This window comes from Solea solea, chromosome 15, assembly GCF_958295425.1.
Source record: "Solea solea chromosome 15, fSolSol10.1, whole genome shotgun sequence".
Lineage (NCBI taxonomy): Eukaryota > Metazoa > Chordata > Actinopteri > Pleuronectiformes > Soleidae > Solea > Solea solea.
Window position 1 is genome coordinate 14,272,658 of NC_081148.1, and position 20,246 is coordinate 14,292,903.

Consider the following 20,246-nt stretch of genomic DNA (forward strand, 5'->3'; position numbering starts at 1 on the left):
ATCTTATTATATAGCGGGGGAAAATGCACTTGGGCTTACACTTTGATCCCCACATAAATATGCATACACATGCTCAAACACCGAGATTCTTGTAACTTCTTCAGTCGATAATGTGACACGTACCCTACCACTTTCCTTTGCCAGTGAAAATACATGTTGAGTGACCAGACATCTTTGTCATGTGATGTTGCTATTAAAGTATGTTTCATCTTCTTTCTAACCTTTCTTGATCAGATTACTCTCCTCTCTCCAGTAACCCCTCCTCCAGGGACTCCTGATAAATGCGTACGTGCCACTCGACTGGTGCCTACTGGAGCACCGTACAGCGCCCAGCTCCCTCCCTTACATCCAGAGAACGATCTCACATAGTAATGTGATCAATAATAGACCCCAGCGATGCATATATTTAATATGTCTTATTTATTAAATGAATAAATAAAAATAAAACACGTTTACAATCTCTGCATCAAAATAAGTATCTCTCAACTGCAACTACACTCTCATTAAAACAGTACAAATCCATCCACAATATACAAATGCATGCAAAAAAACAGCAACAACATGTTTATAGAAAATATTCTTTTGTTGTGTGGAAGGAATTTCACATATGCGAGCCTGGAATGAGGTCAAAACACTGACTTCGACGTTGATTTAGCGGTGATGCCTTCAGGTGCTCGCTTCAAGCTCCGACATTCTAGCTTAATCTGGGTTGTCAACTACGTTTACATTATCAGTCTGAACTCTATAGAGACTAATTCCTGATCCCCCCCACTATATAATTGTGTTCATTCAGTACGTAGTCGTACATCAGGTCCACTATATGTGACCATGCAACATAAGCGAATACTATCCCCGTTCCCATTTGCCGATACACACATGCTTAACGATATCATCAACCTACAACAGCAAAAAGGTAAAGCCAAACAATGGAGTGCGTTTATACTGGATTATATATTTTAAAGTTCCAGTGTGTGAGAATTAGTGACATCCAATGGTGGGACTGCAGATTGCAGCAGAAGGATGACGGCTCTGCTCACCCCTCCTTTTCCCAAGCATGTCAGGGAGCTAAGATGACCTTCACATCACAGAAAGAATGCCATTCTTCTTTGTTTGCATTGAAAGCTTCTATTTGAAAATGCAAAACTAATGCTTTGGTGGTGCGGCTGGTTTTGGGCTGCTGTAGCAACATGACGTCTGTCGACCTCTGTAAAGGAAAGCCCATACCTAAAGTATGTATAAAAGACTTGGTCTAAGGCTTCAAAAAAACACATGATTACTATAGTAAAGCAGGGATAGACCTATACAAATATTGTCAGGGCTAGTATAATTCAGTTAGGACAGTTAAAACCTGTCCTAGCACAGTGGGGCTTTAAATAGGATATTATTCAACTTATGTTTTACTAAACAAATCAGTCTTAAGCAATAAATCAGAATTTATAATCGTGGAAAGTCATAAAATGGAATTGCCTTAATCAAATACAATGAAACTTTAGTAAATATGCAATAGTTTCTACCCTCGGCCTTAAATTAGTGGTAAAAAGTCACTGTAGGTCTGTGACTAGGGCAGACGGATCCAGTCAGCATGACATACAACGATTTTATTGATTGTCCACAGGCAAAGACATGTCAGACCTCCACGTGCTTGGAGCATGGCTTGGAGCCATTTATCAACATCATTTGTCTCATGTTCCGTGAATGCAGCAGCTTGAGGGGCGGTGCTACTGGTGTGACGTCAGAGCGGGTGGGACCTCAGATAGGCTAAGTACACGCTGAGCGGCGCCATGCCGTTCTCTACGCCAACCGCAAATCAGCAAGAATTCAACCGAAACGCGTCTGTAATGTATGGTCCCGGGTTCTCACTTATACAGTATATCTTTCACACAACATGTGAAGAGGGACTCTCTGTGATAAAATGGCGGCGTTTCGACTGTAACTTTTCCGTTTGGCTCGGTGTGGCGTGGCAGAAGCTGTGGGCTCGTTTCCAAAGTTGACGGTTAACAGGGCGCGTGTAGGATCGGATTTAAAGGCGCAGTGCACTCACCGTGACTGCAAACATGGAGGAACAGAAGCAACAGCAACAGAGTGACTTGGAGCGAGACCGACAATACTGTGAACTTTGTGGGAAAATGGAGAATCTCCTCAAGTGTGGCAGGTGCCGGAGCTCCTTCTACTGCAGCAAGGAGCACCAGAAACAACACTGGAGGGAGCACAAGCTCATTTGTAAGGAGGCGGACAAGGCTCAGCCTCCCAGTGAGAGACCCGTGCAGGCTCCACCGCCAAAGGAGGAGGACGACAAGGCAACGGAGGGAGCCGGTGCATCGGACTGTGTATGTTCTCCGGAAACCAGGAGAACAGACGTGCCGGGAGCCTTCGACGGAGTGGTAGATGCCGGCTCTAACAACTCCGCCACACCTAATGGACAGAGCAGCGCATCCCCTCAGAAACTTGCCACGGAGTACATAGTCCCGTGCATGAACAAGCATGGCATCTGTGTGGTGGACAACTTTTTAGGAGCAGAAATTGGAATTGGCATTTTGGAAAATGTTAAGGCTTTGCACAAAACGGGCAGGTTCACAGACGGACAGCTGGTCAGTCAAAAAAGCGACTCCACCAAAGACATCCGTGGGGACAAAATCACGTGGATCGAGGGCCGGGAAGCCGGCTGTGAGAAGATCCGCTTCCTCATGGGTCGCATGGACGACCTAATCAGACACTGCAACGGTAAACTGGGAAACTACACGATAAATGGAAGGACGAAAGTGAGTATGGTCTAAACATGTTCTAATTTTCATGGGTGAAAAGTTGGTGCTTGGTTTCCCTCCACAGTCCTACTGTTCTCCTCAATGACACCTGTCTGACCGACTGATCGATTACTATTTTGATAATCGACTAATCAATTTAATTGAGTGGTTTTTTTTTTTTCATTAGGAAGTAAACTGATTTCAGCTTCTTAAATCTGATCATATTCTGTTTTTTTCCTCCTCTTTGACACTTAACTGAAGCTCTTTAAACTTTGCACAAAACATTTGAATAAACAACATTTTCCACCAATCGACCAAATAATAGATTCACTGATTATGAAAAGAAATGAAGTTGCAGCCCTAATCAATACCTGTTAAAATAAAAAAATATGTAATGATCCAGGTCTATGTAGGACAAATGTATGGTGATTTGGATATATTTTTTTTTTTTGCCATAAGTTGTAAAGAACAAATATGCAAATGACAAGCAATCATACCTATTTTCACTGATCCATTTCACACAAATATACACATAGCATATAGTACAATCTCTAACTAAAAAAGGAACATGCTGAAGCCCAAAAGTGTGTTTTTGCCTTTAGATGATGTCACAGAAAATCAGCAATATGAAAAAGCAAAAAAGAGAACTAGTGCAAACATTACTCCACATAATACCTCAAGTTTATTTTCCATTTTAAAGTTTTTGTGAAACTCAACAGAGATGCACACAATTTCAATTCATTAGCTAGTGAAACTCATCTGTAGTTGACATTGGTTCTCACTTTACATGTTTCATTTAAATTATTTCTCCCCCAACAAAAAAATGCTGAAACAACTAGAAAGAAAGGCCATTTAATCTTAACTTGGTAAAAAGTATTTTCACTTTCCTTTTAAAGTTGTGAAAGATTGGGCCCTCCAGCATTCCTTCAGTTTATTCAATAGTGCGTTTCTAAAATTTAAAGTACTGGTCCCTCCCAGCTCTGCCATCATAAAGAGAGCATTACATTCAACATCTGTTGTGGGTTTTTTTTCTTGTGCATGTTTTACTGACTTAACATGTAAGAGGCGAGTAAGTCCACTCTAACTCCAGGTTAAAGCATGGCTAATGCCCAGAGTCAGAAGAGTGGATTATTTCCTTAACACATAACGTTTTCAGGGTGATTACATCAGGGCTGAACACATTTTCAGTTTTTTTTTTGTTTTGTTCTTTAATGAAAAAAATGTGCCAACACTTTTTCTAATAATACTGAGACAAATAGATGCTGTGAAGTCATTTAAAAACGAAAGCTTATTTTAACACTTGACTTTTAACCATGGCAGCCAACCTCTGCAAGTTCAATATATCAAAGCTCACGGCAGCCTCTTGACTGTGACCTACAGTAGGGAAGTGGAAGAAAAAAGGCATTATTACAGACACCGGTGGTAAGACAAAACATTCCTTTTTGTTGAGACCTGAATACCTCCAAGGTTGCCACTGTGTAAGAGGAATTAGTGGCTAGTTTCTGTGAGGTGTTTTCTCTAAGACACTGTTTTTCAACTTGTGTTGTGTTGCTGATTCTTTCCAGACAATAATGCCGCGTTTACACTGCATGCAAGTCAGATATGAACCATGAAGGTGTAAACAGGAAAATACTCATGTGCATATGGATATCCCCAGCTCGGCTTGAACAGAGCTGATATTACGTTCTCAATGGCAAATAACTTAAACACATGTGGACACTATACACGATGATGTGACTCTATTTGGTGCAATGAAGGAGGAGGGCTCAAGCCATTCCACTCATGCTTAGGATTCATGCCTTTTTAAGCCTTTGGATAAGGATTTAAAAAATAATGCCAATTCCACCTCTGTTTTAGGCAGAAGTGGGTTATCTCCCCAAGTGTTAAACAGTGTAAATGCAGATTTCAGGTATGGGTCACTTTCGAAAGACAATGTAAGCAGGTCGTCTTTGGAAATTTGGATATAGGCCACAAATTGGGCATCAAAACCTGCTGTGTAAATGCAGCCTAAAGATATGTCCTTAACTTGTTACCTTGTTGGTAATTTTCCAAAGTTGTCTGTAACTCTTATCTGGCTTTTAAAAAAAAAAAAGCAACTTATGTCTACCCTGCTGCTGCAGCTGTCTGGTCACATGTGATGCCCCTCTCCTCTTTTATCTAGATCTAGTCAATATGACCTTATGACCTGAGAGTGATCCAGGAGTAGATTTACTGTCAGCCTGTCCACTCTTATTCCTCTCATGGGGAGAGGGACATGCTCTGAACTAGATTGTCACTGTCTCAGTGAATAGAAATTAGGCTCAGTTCCCTTTTCAGTAGACCTTGTCAAATGTGAGCCAGTATAACGACTAATTGCACTTTAATATAATAGCCCTGCAATAAATCTGTTATTCCTGAATAGTGTAGAGATCAGTTTTTGTAGAATATAAATGTACGATCATTTGGAGTCTTGCTTCATGTACTTGGTTTTCTAAACTGACACAGAGCTATGGTTGCTGTGTATTGTTGTCTTTCAGATTACTCCAGGTTTTTGTCCTCCGTTATCTATTTGTCTTTAGAGACATGAACATTTTGTGCATAATTTCAGGTTGTGCTGTTGATCATCGCTGCTGGCCACTCAGTCAAAAGCTGTTGAGAACTTGATTTCCTCACCCATCGTCCTGGTTGTCTTGGCAAACACGGCAGTATCGTTGGCTCAAGGTATAAATCATAATTACATTAGGAAAGCGGGAAGACGATACAGTCTAATAAGTTTTTTTAATGTCATTGTTCATTTCCACCGCTTTCGTGTGATAACACTGTTTAGAAGTTGCGGACAGCAGGACATTTCTCTGTAGCTCCAACATGTTGAATGCTGTCCGATGCCATTACAGAATTATCAGGGAATATAAAAAAGTTTGCACCAGGATTGTCACCGACTCACTGTTTCCCTCTGAGTGTTGGTATGTCCAGCATGTTAACATGTTGGCTGAATTAGCCATGGTTGCATTGCAACGGTTTGTGTGCACAGCTTGCATTTAGACAGTTTATGTTGTACACGAAACATGATACCTCTGTGTAGTACTATATTTGGATGTAATATGGTATGGTCCTTTACAGACTTGACTCTTTAAGTTAAACTCAAGCTAATGTCATAACACTACATGTGTTTAGATGTCACCTGCATTACTGTGGTGAGGAAAATTAGCCATTGATGTAATCATAAAGCCCACCTATAGTAAATATTAAGATGTAAATTTTTGTGGTGTAATTTGGCCAGATAATCTCATACTTAATTCAATTAAAGTTGTGGGAAAGAAACACATAGTATATGCCTACCACTCATGAAACGCATCTAGAGCTGAAACAGGATTTATGTAGTGGCATAACCACCAAGATTTTTTTAAAGATGTCACCTTGTGCTTCACAAAATTTGTGGTTGTCACTTTTCAGTGCATTTTATGGCCCAACAATTAATGGATTAATTGAGATTATTGTCCACAGAAGAGTTGCTAACAGCAATAACTGCGTTACATCCTCAAATGCAGCAGAGGGATGCATGTTTGGGTACGGTACTGCAATTTCATTTTGCACAAGAGGGTCACTCAACGTTGAGGGAAAAGTTTAAAAAAAAAAAACTATCTCCAGTCCAAACACCAGTTATGGTTGTCCTACCGTTGTCATAAAATCCTGTTGTCCCATGGCCGAAGCAAGTCTATCCTTTTCATTGAAAACTGCTGACAGATGCCAAAAAGCAGTTTTAACTTATAGCGATTTAGAACTAAAAATTAATAAATCATGTCAGAGGTCATCTCACCAGTCCTTCAAACTGCAAATGCTGTGGTCGATACTGAGTTTTTCTAGTGTTGAATGTTGATTAACTTTGTTGTCGTTGGTGTAATCTCACAGAGCGACTGAATGTGTGTGCTGTCATGGGGAAGGTGACCGTTGACCTACATTTTAAAGCTCTATAGAGTTGTTAGGCGAGAGGAAGTCACGTGAGCGTGTCTTGGTGCCGACTCTGCATTATGCTATATGTTGCATGAGCTGCTCGTTCTTTCTGCCTGCAGTACCAGCATGCACTTTACTATTGCATGCCACCTTTTTCCTGCCTATTGTTTTACCACCATACAGCAAAACAGTACACGAAGTATGAGCAAATGTTGTATGATTGATAAACCCGAAAAGAGATTAATGACGCCAGGAAGTTGAACATGACATGCTGTATTTAGGGCCTGATGATATACAGTCTGACGATGAAACATCTATTGTTTGGCATTTTTCTTGTTTATTCCTTTGTGTTGCAAATCAGTCATTATGGCAGTGTTTGTTGGGGTTTGGACGCTTAACGTTCGTTTTTTCACACAACACAGATGGAGGCAGGAGATTAGCATGAAGGCAACACAAACACACATGGAGGATCATGAAGCATTTGCCTGCAACACGCCACACCACGGAGAATCATAAAGATGAACGCTGATTGCTCCCATTGCTGTGAATCAGTAGGTTGAGCAGGTTGTCTTCTAAACTTACAGTCAGCAGCTCAAACCCTAGCTCCTCTAGTGTGCATGCTGAATTGTCTTTTGGGCAAGACTCACCAGATGTGCTGACAGCATGTGAAATAGATATGAGGGAAGAGTGCAGTGATTATAAAATCCTGCTGCATATGTGTAGATTAAGTGTATGAATGAGCGTGTGAATGGTCATCAAGATGAGGGTTGTATGAAAATATATACAGACCATTTACATTTGCAGCGACAAGGCCTCACCTCACACGGCTATGATAGTGCTTCTCGTTACTAATATTTATTATCTGACTGGATAAGAAAGGAAATACTGTGTTTTATATATTGTGAATGGGTGTTTTTATGAAGCATTAACAGGGTTTAAAGCAAATCCAAGTTTGAGTTGATCTCTATTTACAAGGCTGCAGCTGTTTGAACACCATCAGATTCATTTTGATGAAAGGAGCATGACATCCAATTTACCGCACGGATAAAAAATCTGTTGATAGATTTGTTGGGATTTTTTTTTTTTAATATAAATGCAATTGCATTTGAAAGAGAACATTTATTTATATCAACAATTAATCAATTAAGTAATTATTATTTATTTAACTATTTTTTTAGTTTTTTTTCTCTCAAACCTTAAGCTTCTGAAATGTGATAGTTCTCTGGTTTTCTTTGCTCCCCTTTACCAACTAAAGCAGAAAAACTGAATCCCATCTGAAGATGTCATAATTTTGAGGTTTAGAAAACCTCAACCTCTTTTTTTTCTTTTTTTTAGGAAGCCTTTTTTTCCTCAAACATTTAACTGAATAATCAAGTACATAACTTACAGATTAATAATCAATAGTTTTGTGACCTGTTCTCATTCTGTATAGAGGCTGGAGTACAGTGCAAGAAGGAGGCTATAATCCTCTGAGCTTTTACTCTTTTTAAAAAAACAAACAAAAAAAAACCCCAGTTCTTTTGAACACTGATTTAAGTCATCTCGTCATATTTTGTGCTGTGGTCACTCTGCTACCACTGGCAAGGGAAAAGTATCAGTGACCGATCCAAGTACAGAATGTGCTCACTTGGCTCTCACACTGGCACCAATGGAGCCATTCAGTCAGACTTAACAGTCACACAACAACTTGCTGTGCTAAACAGACTTAGCACCAATGGCACTGCTCTCCGCTCTTGTCATCAATGAGTGACATACCCTTCATGCTGACTCCAGGCCAGTTTTCATCATGAACTGATGTGTGCTGATTTTGTCGGGTTATTGCATCCCAGTTTATGACGTCATTTCGCAGAACCAGCAGCAGGCCTGATGTGTGAATCAATCTGGAGTTTGTTCCAGATGAAACCTTAAGGTGTTCAGAGTTTGGACTGTGTGTTTATCTTTCATCTGTCAACGGAAGACACATCAGAGTGTTCTGAAATCTACAAGGCTGATGTTTTCACACAATTTCTATCAGTGCTTGTGTATCCATAATGTAAATTGTCGTCAAGGTCCCTGTCCCAATTGTTTGTGCTGGTGTTTGGATAAGAATCTCTTCTGCTTTTCCTTTTTGCACCACCCCACTTTATGGCTCACAAAAGTGTGTGAATTGATACTAGCATCATCAACAATGATCAGTGAGTGTTTCCTTCCAAGTAGGGTGAAGCAATAATTCAATAACAGTATAGATCGCAATATGTTTTTCTTCAGAATCGGTATAATAATTAGGGCTGCCACAAGCGATTATTTCGATAATCGACTATTCACCGATTATTTATGACTTATCGGATCATACACAAATTGCAGCTAATCGCACCAGCATACAGCTGCACTTATATAACCATCATTAGCTTCCAGCCTGAAGGGTTTAAGGTATATGCTAACTAAAAATAAAGACAATTAAGATGATAGTTCATTCAACTATCTGAACTGTGCAGCTTGTAGCAGCATTTCTGACATTTTTTAAGGTGATACAGTATATCACAAAAGTGAGTACACCCCTCACATTTTTATACATTTTTAATTGTATCTTTTCATGGGACAACACTGAAGAAATGACACTTTGCTACAATGTTAAGTAGTCAGTGTATAGCTTGTATAACAGTGAAAATTTGCCGTCCATTCAAAATAACTCAACACACAGCCAATAATGCAACAAAAGTGAGTACACCCCTAAGTGAAAGTGTCCAAATGTGGCCCAAAGTGTCAATTTTTGTGTGGCCACCATTATTTTCCAGCACTGCCTTAACAGCACAGCCTTGAAAAGATATAATTAAAAATGTATAAAAATGTGAGGGGTGTACTCACTTTTGTGATATACTGTAAATAAAATATTATGAAGGCACAACTCTGGCCTTTAACATTTTCTTTGTTTTTTTAGTGCATTGTAAAATGGAACCAAAAACTATGCACTATAAATATATGTATATTATGAAACATTAGCGTTATCACATTTCTTATTCAAACATGACATCGCTGTTATAACGTTACAGCAAACACATAACATATGTGTGCTAAGGCTAATGAAATCATAATCGTTAATATTAACGTTTACAGCTATAAGTAAGTAGCTCACTGTTGACATTAATTTTACCAGCCAACCATTAGCTTACCAAGACGACTGTCCCTCTTCATCAGAAGATTACCACTACTGCATAAGTGAATCAAGGACAGAAAGGCAGACAAGGCAGGGGAAGGTGCAGCGGTAGTTTTGAGTTTTGCAAAATACAAGTTCAGCACTTGCATCAACAACACTGAAATAGATCTTTAAAGTTTCAGTGTCACAACCAACCTTAATGCTGAGAAAGTGGATAAATGTGTGTTATGATTCCACCTGAGCCGCCAGGTTACATAAGACATTGAAAGTACAGTGAAACCAACTGTAAATTAGAGATTACACGTGACTTTCTCTGTGAATTTAGTTTACTTAAGGGCTTGTTAGTTGCTGCAGACTGTTTGTTGTGTTTAATGCCAGTTATTTTCATTCTCAGCTAATCTGTATTTGGATACCTTTTGGATGACCTTTCTGAAGGCCTTTCCAACCTACTTTTAATGACGTTCTTCTTCCTCGTTCACTTTCAGTCTGTAAATGCCCATCAGCCTCACAGTGCGTCTTTGGAATGTTAACAGACAACACAGTGACTGAGGTCATCCCTCTAATGAGGGCCACCTAGGAATGCAGAAAACAAATTGGCTAAGAAGTAAGCTCAGGTTTAGACCTGGTTATACTCTATTTCATTTAGTTCTGCCAGGAATACATCTATAAAATGCTACATTTAAAATGTGTGAAGTTGTCAGATTTCACTTTGTGTATATGTTGTACTTTGGTGCCATCTCCATTATTGCCGCATGATTTTTTTCCATGGATTTAATAAAAAGTTGTGTCTTGGACTGCAACGATAAATCGATTACAAAATGAATCACCATATTTATAATCTGTTAATCAGTTTGAGCGTTTGTTTAATTTAGTATTAAAACAAGCTCTCTGTTTTAAGCTTCTTAAATGTAAATAGGTTTTGTTTCTTTGCATTATATAACAAGAAATAACTGGACAAAACATTTGAGAACTTCATTTTGATATTTGGGAAACATCGATGGACATTTATGACATCAGTTGTGAAAATAATCGTTGGTTGCATCCCTTGTTGTGTCTCTTCTGCTGAGCTTGAGCTTGCTGAATTCTCATGATCAGATCATGTGTAAGGCAAACAAGTTACAGTATGTAAAGGTTGTCATTTGCACACTTTTGATTTGCTAAGTTAGCTTCTGCTTTAAAATGCGAAACACACACACACAGGCTGGTTTGTCTGTTCAGGCTGGTTGGAACATGATGCACGATGGCAGCCCTACTATGGAATTAGATTTGTGTCAATATTTTCAAACAAAACTTCACTAAAAGAAAACAACACTTTAAGAAGCAAATAAAATATCGATTTAATCATTCAAAAAATATTGTATTTTATTGTTTTTTGCGCTCCCTGATTTGTTCTTTGCGCTGTGGTTTTTTGTTTGCGGGCGGGCTTTAGAAAGCTGCCTGCTGATTGGCTACTGAGTTTTGGAGTGACCGCTCAATGGACCGGAGGTCGTCACAGGCTTGGAGTCGCGCTCCGTCTGGAACTCGTTCCCCAAGTTTTCCCAGTCGACGTTTCAACAAAATAATTGTAAGTATTTAACATTTGTCAGATTTAAAAACAAATGCGTACAATTATTTTGTCGGTTGTCGACGGGGACCGAGTTCAAGACAGACAGCGACTCCAAGCCTGTGACTACTTCCGGTCCATTGAGCTGTTGCTCCAAAATTCAGTAGCCAATCAGCCAACAGCTTCCTAAGGCCCACCCACAAACGCAACCACGGCGCAAAGAACAAATCAGGGAGTGTATTTTCAAATAATAATAAATAATACAATATTTTGAATGATTAAATCTAACAAGTACAAATAAAAATCAAATTTCAAGGCAAATTTAAACAACTTATACGAACACGTATACTTCATTTATTTTATAAATTTTATGTTCATTATTTTATTTCTCACAATAAATGTAACCATGAATACTGTCTGTGAAGCTTTGGTGATGGCTGATCAAATGGCACATTCTGTACGCCTGTTAATACTGTAACGTTCACAGGTGCATAACTGACCTTTAGTAGATGGCCTCTTTATAGAGTTTCTACAGCTGTCCAGTTGAACTCAGTCAGGGGCAAAACTGCTGTGTCTAGCTTTTTTGTCGATGCCAAGGCTCTCGCACTTAGATCGACCTGCAATGCACATCCTCACCTCAACACATCTGAACACACACACACTCCCTAGCAGAGACTGTTTACTCATCTTCTGCTTTGCAGCATGAGACGAGCAGTCACTGGTGGGAGGGGTGACATAGCCGAGGATCGGCCAGCCTCCCTCACGCTCTGCACGTAGCACAACCATTAAAATACTGCTCGCTCTGGAGAGGGGCCAGGAGTCAAAGTTAACAGCAGTTCAGTCATCTCGTCTGCTGTAGCCTCACCCTTCTGCTTTCTCTGTCTCTCTACCTCCCTATTTTCCCCCTCTCCCTCTCCTCTTTTACACACTCGCACAAAAGCTGACTTTATTGCACCTTACTATCAGGAAGTCCTTTGTTAACTTGAAGGCTCCTCACCCGCCTTCATTTCCAGCTTCCCTTTTTTTTTTTTATTCCTGTTTGTTAATTTAACTGGGGCAAGGATTCCCACACCCCTCATCTTTATGTTGTAGATTTTTTATTTTTTTTTTGTCGGTTTTGAAAGCCCTCATATCGTGCGTTCCAGAGGTAGCTGGCATCACTCAAAAGATGTAAGCACAATGTAGCTTGACACAAACAGCTGTGATTCTGGTCATGTCCTTGAAATCTAAATATGTGTAATAGGAATATCATTTCTCTCCACAAAGGATTACTTTTCACAGGACACACTTGACACATGGGTGTGAATTATTGTGGCACATGACCAAGCTATGAAGTGTATAAACTGCTTTGTGCTTTTTTAAAATAATGTTGCTATGGTGTTTGTTGATCCAAGTGCATGAAAGAATGCAGGGGAACTTGCCTTTTGTCATATCACTGCTTAGACATGGTGCATGAGGGCTCAATCGGCCCTATGTTTGCACACATTTCGCCACTCAGCCGAGCCCCTCTTTCAAGTCAGACAACACACACGGCTGTTTGTTGATGCAGACGTGTTACTTGTAATTCTCAGTGCTTATAGTTTGATATTTGTTATGCAGACTGATTAAAAAAATATAGGTAATAAAGGACTGAGGTAGATTCCCCCCCCCCCCTTAAGTCTTATCTCTGCAGAAAAAAACAAGTGTTTCTTTCTAAATCTTCTCAGCAGTGTGCGAGTCACCACTTGTGTGTGTGTGTGTGTTTTTCCCAAGGGACTTTCTGTGTTGCATGAGCACGTTTGTGTGCTGTTTACGCCAAGAAGTTTACAAGAGCTCATAGGGGTTCACTGCCAACACCCAAGCAGATCATGCAAGTCTTAATAGAGCAGGAAAAGGCAAAGGGAAGTTGACGTGCAGTACGATATCTCTGGTTGAATTTCTTACTAGCTTGAAGTGTATGAGGCAGTGGGGCTAAAAGCAGCCACTGTTTTTGTCAACCTTGTTGCAGGTGACAACATGATGTCTGCAGTATCCACTTCTCATCTCACGTTATTGCAACACTGACTGTGTCATCTTTTACGTTCAGTGTTGAGTGACACATATGAGCCCTAGACATTGGATTGCATATATTTTAGGGAGTGTATGCTTGTGCTTTCGTCCACATATCTGTTTTTACTAATCATGCTTTTCTATCTTCCTGTCTTCAGGCAATGGTGGCTTGTTATCCTGGAAATGGGACAGGATACGTGCGCCATGTGGACAACCCTAATGGCGACGGACGCTGTGTCACATGCATATATTACCTTAATAAAGACTGGAATGCTAAGGTAAATGACTGATTGGTGAAAGGTGGTGTTCAGTTTTTTTAATTGGCTTTTTTTTTATTCCACACCAGCAAATCATCTGATTTTTAAATTGATCACTGGTCATTTATAACATCAGAAGAAAATAATTTGCCATGCATCTGGTCTTTTTAGTAAGGTTTGTCCCCATGCAAAGTCAGAAGTAGAGGTTATACTCTATGTCCAGTCTTCCATATGATACCATAAAATTGGACTTAAATGATATGATCAGGAAGCAACTATTATTATAATTTGTTACTCAGTCTTGATGAGTTATTGCATTAGTAGATTATTGCCATTGTACAAGACAACAAATTTTATATTTTTGTCCTGATAATTACACAAATTACAAGAAACATCAAATGTAAGACGTGCTCAGAAATACAGTACACATACCGATAAATAAAATACTGAAAAACAGGATTGGTACCTAGTGTCATTGCAATGCTAAACTTGATTGTTTGAGTTCAGGATTTTAATAGCTTCCCTGATTGCAGCTATAAGTATCTATAACGTGTTTTTTTGTTTTTGAAGTTAATCAAAACCTGTGTGTATTGCAGAGTAATCTGACCCAGGAATGAACACATTCCCATTGGTAAAAAGCTCACTTAAACCTAGGATCAGTGGAAATGGGGGATAATAGACCGATAACATGATGCAGGACATCAGTAATGCTCTTTGGAAGAGAAAACCACACCTAAGGTGGTAGGGGTGGTGGTAAACCTTGTCTTGGAAGCTGGTTGTCTTCAAGATTTGACTCGTCATATCTTTATTAAAGGACTCTTTTTGTTTTTGCTTATTTGTGGCTGAATGCAGGCCATGCAATACTCTAGTCTGCCTTGTGGTAATGTACACTACTGAACAGTGGGCGACTATGGGCTATCGTCAAGGTATTGGACATGCATTACAATTAATTTTAAAGTATTATGACTGTATAGCAACTGAATGAAATGACTAAATAATGTACTTCATGTCTGTTACTTGTTTGATTCAGCCTAACTGACTGCTGCTCCTTTGTTGATGCAGTTTAGAGGTTTCTTCAGGACAGATACTTTTGTTTTATGTAATCATCATGTTCACCAAGTTTATTTTTGTACCAGCAAATCAGGCACAAGCGACTATTTTTGTGTTGCTATGAAAACATGAAGTGTTGTTGGCAAACCATAAGTCTATTTATAACCAGCCTATGCTGTTCAATTGGTTTTAATCTGACCATTGACACTGTTGTAGCGTCACACTCATTAGCCACTGTATTATGTACAGAGGGCTCCTAATAAAGTGGCAGGTGTGGCACATGGTGTTGTCCTCTACAGCTGTAGCTCATCAGCTTCAAGGTTTGATGTGTTGTGCATTTGCATTTATTAGTTGTAATGAGTGATTAAATTACTGCTGCTCACCACATATTTTCTCTTCTTCAGACCATTCTCTCTAGACATCAGAGATGGCTGTGCATGAAAATCTCAATAGATCATTAGTTTCTGAAATGCACACACCAGCCTGTCTGCCATCAACAACCATGCCATGTTAAAAGTCATTTTTGTCAGATTTCTCCCCCAATCTCATGCTTGGTTTGAACTTCAGCACTGTGTCTTAAAAATGTCTTTGTACCTAGATGCATTAATTTGCTGCCACGTAATTGGCTGCTTTGTGTGAACAAGCAGTTCAACAGTCTACTAATGAAGTGACTGCTGAGTGTGCATTAGCTGTCCAGAGAATGGCTGGGCAATTATTCGGCATTTGTTGTGTTTTATGTTTATATTCAGTGTCATTTCAGCATCAATTGACATCATGGCATGACAAATGGTCACGTGAATAATTACAGTCTGGTCACTGATTGGTTATACATCAGGCTTTTGATGAGGCGTCCCTTTTTAGAGTGTGGTTGCCGAGATACCCCACTTTCCTGGGAGAATGAAATGGCTTTGGGATGTTAATTGTTTCAACTATTTGTCCCCAAATTCATCATGTTGCTTCAGCTGCTTTACTCCGATATAAAGTTATTATGGAAGTGCAACACCGTGTAGGTGTCGATGAACTGTATACGTATTTGTAAATCAGAAATGTTTTCTTCCAGATTATACAGTAGGTGCATATAGTTCAACATATGAACTCTTAAGTATTAAGTGTATTAGGACCTGGGTTGGTGACCCTGTCGGAACAAGGTTCTTCCTCCCACAGTCCAAAATCATGATATATGATTGTCTTGCAATATTTTGATTATCCCAGAATTGTTGTATCATGATATTATTGTATATAGTGTGGTACCATGTGATTCCCGCCCTACTATGTATCCATGTACAACAAATGTAGGTAAAAGTATTTCCGATACACTCAAGTCTCTTAATTAGATCTGTGAAATCATGTACTTGTACTCTTGAATGCACCCATCTGACAAAAATGAAAGTATCTTGTGACAATGTGAGGAAAAATATTCAGGCCAGCAAAAATCTGTGGAAGGAAATGATTCAGCAACTAGAAAATCTATACTTTCTTTTAACAAGCACAAAACAAAACAAAACGCTATTCAGCATATCCTTGAAGAGAGAGTGACTCCATAACTGCTGAAATAAAATGAGTACATTGCATTCATCTTAATCCTGTAGCGAGATGTGTGATCTATCAATTTAACTAAACTGCTTATGTGGTTCATGTTTAGAGGTGTGAAGGTGTCGCCCAACTTGCAAGGACAGGTTGCAACTATACTGAGAGATATATGACCCCAGTCTTTTGTTTAATTCATTGAGTCATGAGATTAAGAAGTGTCCTCATTACCACGAGCATTGCCGTATCAATTCACCAGTGAGTTGCAACGCTAAATTAACTCTCAGTGAAAGCCAACAGCAGTGTAAACCCTGCTTCACAACGAACATGGCTGCGTATAATAAACATTTACACTGGTACAGAGATTAGAGTGTCCCATCGTAAGCACAGGTTCCTGTCCAGAGAGGTCGTGAATGAAATCAGTGTCGATCTGAATGAAGGGAGAAATGTGACGGACGGACTCCAAGAACACATTGTCAGCTTTTTCTGAGCTCCCTTCTTCTTCTGTACGTGAAAACATATAGGAAGTGAACACAACTTCCTGAAAAATTTACTGAAAGGGTAAGAAAATGTATTTTTACAATTTAATTTACCATGAACAAATATGGTAACAACAAAAACCATCCATCAGTGTTGTACATGAGGGTGTGCACTGAGCTCACGGGACATTCATGAACAAGTAATGAGATTAAATGTCTTGGCCACTACTATATTGAATGGTGATTTATCAGATGATGGAGAAATCATGCACAGGCTAATATGCTTATTTTCTAGCATTCTGTCAATGGTGAAGGTAGCCTTATTTAGAACACCCTGTACTCCACCTTTATGTTCTTCTATGGCATTCTTATAGAAAGAAGTAACATTGAGAGACTTCATGTAGTTTATACTGATGTAGGGCTGCAACCAACGGTTACTTTCATAATCAAGTAATATTTTGGTTCATACGATATCAGAAAATGTGGATCCGTGTCTCTCAAACCTTGAAATGAAGATGTTCTCAAACGTCTTGTTTTGTTCACAAACCACAGGGCACTCACTGACCTAATGCATTTCCTAGCCCCTGAACCATCACAAATGAACCCTTAACCTAAACCAAATTCTAACCCTAGCCCTAAATCCAAGTTTTAGCCCATAAATGGAATAGAATAGAATGAACTTTAGTCATTATACAAAGGTACAATGACATTGACCTATGCTCAAATAATAAATGAGAAGAATACAAATGTAAAAATTGCACCTTTTTATAAAATTACACTATATGAATTGCACATATTGTCCAAAAATAATTGCACAGATGTAAAATTGGACACATTAAACTGCTCTTTTTAAGTCTTGAAAATTTTATGGTGTTCACAAAATATATGGACCTTCTTTTTTTGTGTTTGTAAAAGTCGATAATAAAAATATTCTCATGTCAAAGTAGCAGGCACTAGTCAGTCAGTCTGTCTGTGTGTGTGTGATGACATTTGTCCCTATGTGGTTGTGACGGCAGCCAACAGAATCTTTGAATTGACCGACTTGACTATACAGCATGCGTGCCGTTATCCTGGAGCTGCATATGTGTTGGAGGGGGAAATAAGCCTTTTCCGTGTCTTCTTTGACCCATTGTACTTTATTTATTTTTGTCACACCACCGGTATTCCCCCTCGTTCAAATTAGTATAAATGGGAATCGCATTACTTCTCCAACAAAGGGTGTGAACCTTTTGCTCTGCTGGTTTGCGTGTGAAGAGAGGGGCCTATCATATCAGCTGTGTGAAAGTTAAAGTGCTATGTTTGCAGCAATCTGCTTTTTCACTCTCCAGGTCCTTTATCCTGCTTGAGCAGTTTTCCTGTGGATTATTCTTCCTATCCCTCCACAGGAAAGCCGCCCCCCCCACTGCTGCTTCCTATCCTTAGCTTTGCTCCTGGCCATTGGAGTTTGACAGCCCCTTCCCTTTAACCTTGTCAGCCTATGTTGATAATTGACCTGGCCTCATGTATTCGGCTTGTGATGTGGAATAAATGCAGCGTTCAGGTCACGTAATATCCTTCCCTTGGATATTTAATGTTCATGAACAGGATAGCAACCAAATACAGAAACCCTATCACTGCAGAGGCTTCATTTGGTGTCTGCTTCGTCCAGTCTGTCCTTATGTTCCTGGTAAAGCCTTTGTCCTGATTTGTTCACTTAACGGGGTTCTTGTTCTGCTCTTCCAGGAACATGGTGGCCTTCTCCGAATATTCCCAGAAGGAAAGGCCCAGTTTGCTGACATAGAGCCCAAATTTGATCGTTTGCTGCTGTTCTGGTCAGACAGACGTAATCCTCACGAGGTTCAGCCCGCCTTCTTCACCAGGTCAGTAGAGCTGCGGACGTTGATGTCCCACAACCACGGTAGATTGTGCCTCGGGATGCCAAAACAGTCAGAGACGCCGGGCTAACGGGAGAACATTTTACCGGATCCCCACAGATCCAGAGGTGAATCACTGCTATGAAACGTGGGAACAAACACAATACACAATTTTGTGGTTAATTCTCTATAAATAATGGACTCTGTCTAACTGACACGGAAACTATTTGCATTACACTACCCGTTACTAACTATTGTTATGCAAACGCAACGTTTACCTGTCCAGTGGCAACAACGCTGTCTTTAGCCAGTTGAGTGTTTGTCACAAAGCCAGATGCCGCCCATTAGTTTCCCTCCAGGCTCTTGTAAACTTTCAGTGACTCTGGAGTAAGATGAAGGGAAGTTAATCAGGAAGTTGAAGATACTGCAGGTCCGTAATAATGTGCCGGCTGTTTCTGAACTCGTCAAACGCATGCCTGGGGGGACATTGTAAGGATAAGATATGTTCAGCCTGTCACGTTTTGGGATATACCGGTCGATCTCCATGGATTAAGTGAACTCTGATAAATTGAATTAAATCCAGCGCCGGTCCCATTCACACATTGAAACTGAGTCACGTGACGTCCGCAGCTCAAAGTTGGTCAGCGTCCACGTCTGTCCGTGTTCAGGTGACCCCCTCTGTTTGGCAGCGACTCACCTCTCCACTCGTGTCTCTGCAGGTATGCCATCACAGTGTGGTATTTTGATGCGGACGAGCGAGCCCGAGCGAAAGAAAAGTACTTAACAGGTAGGATTTGATCAAACAGCCAAATCATCCCGCTTCCTGTGGTCTCATCTCCGTCATCTCTTCCATGTCTGTGCTTCCTTTGTTTTCAGGTGCAGGTGAAAAGGGTGTTAAGGTTGAGCTCAACAAACCGTCAGATCCCAGCTAGTGGGAACACCGTTCTCCCCACCAACAGCCAATAAGTGCTCTGTCCTAAGGAAGTGGCCTGTGTGTGTGTGTGTGTGTGTGTGCGTGCGCGCGCGTGTGTGTTTTACAAAATGGCTGACTTTTGCTTGAATGGATGGAAGGTCTTTACTCGTGGAGACGAAACGGACACACGGCGATATCGGTTCCTTTTCAGTAATGTCGGTTGACCCCAAATGTCACGCCATCGTACTGAAAGGGATCTTTTGGCCTTGCACTTCTTTGCTGGAGAAAGCTTTGCTTTTATAGCTGACATTTTCAGAGCATCACTTCAAGCCAGAATTAAGCTCAGAGAAACTCTTCGTCTTTTGCAGTCAATTCCGTAAAGGTACAGTGTTCTGCATATGTTTAACATGTTATGCTCATCACATGGAATCAGCTGCTCTAAGATACTGTATGGCAAAATAGGCTGGAGTCGGCATTTATATGCGGAATCATCCGAATAAAAAAACACCCCCTTTATTGACAGAACATCGTTTTTTTGTCTCCAAGTTCATTCATTTGCAGCACAGTTGGATTCAGGTGGATTCACTTGGGGTTTTATTGGTCCTTCTCTTTCTCAAAATCACACATTAATCTTTGAAAAACAAACCCATAATCCTACATGGATCTGTCTGACCTGTGGGTGATGGAGTTGATGTTTTCAGCTGCCTCCTGTTTTGTGTCTTACATTGCTCCATGCTGCCCTCTGCAGGAGCCCTACAGTACATGTGCTGTCTGCAGGGATGCTTTATGGGT

General features: G+C 40.1%; 1 protein-coding gene across 2 annotated transcripts; it reads left to right on the plus strand.

The window, feature by feature from the left end:
- The first annotated feature begins 1,735 nt into the window (after positions 1-1,735).
- On the plus strand, positions 1,736-19,970 carry egln1a (egl-9 family hypoxia-inducible factor 1a). Of its 2 annotated transcripts, XM_058651241.1 has the most exons (5): positions 1,741-2,759; positions 13,534-13,653; positions 18,411-18,547; positions 19,261-19,328; positions 19,418-19,970. In XM_058651241.1, the coding sequence occupies exons 1-5, from the start codon at positions 2,055-2,057 to the stop codon at positions 19,471-19,473; spliced, it is 1,086 nt and encodes a 361-aa protein (XP_058507224.1). In that variant the 5' UTR covers positions 1,741-2,054; the 3' UTR covers positions 19,474-19,970. The 2 variants fall into 2 exon arrangements, with proteins under 2 accessions (XP_058507225.1, XP_058507224.1); XM_058651242.1 differs by lacking the exon at positions 13,534-13,653 and having other exon boundaries at positions 1,736-2,759.
- Positions 19,971-20,246: the final 276 nt, after the last annotated feature.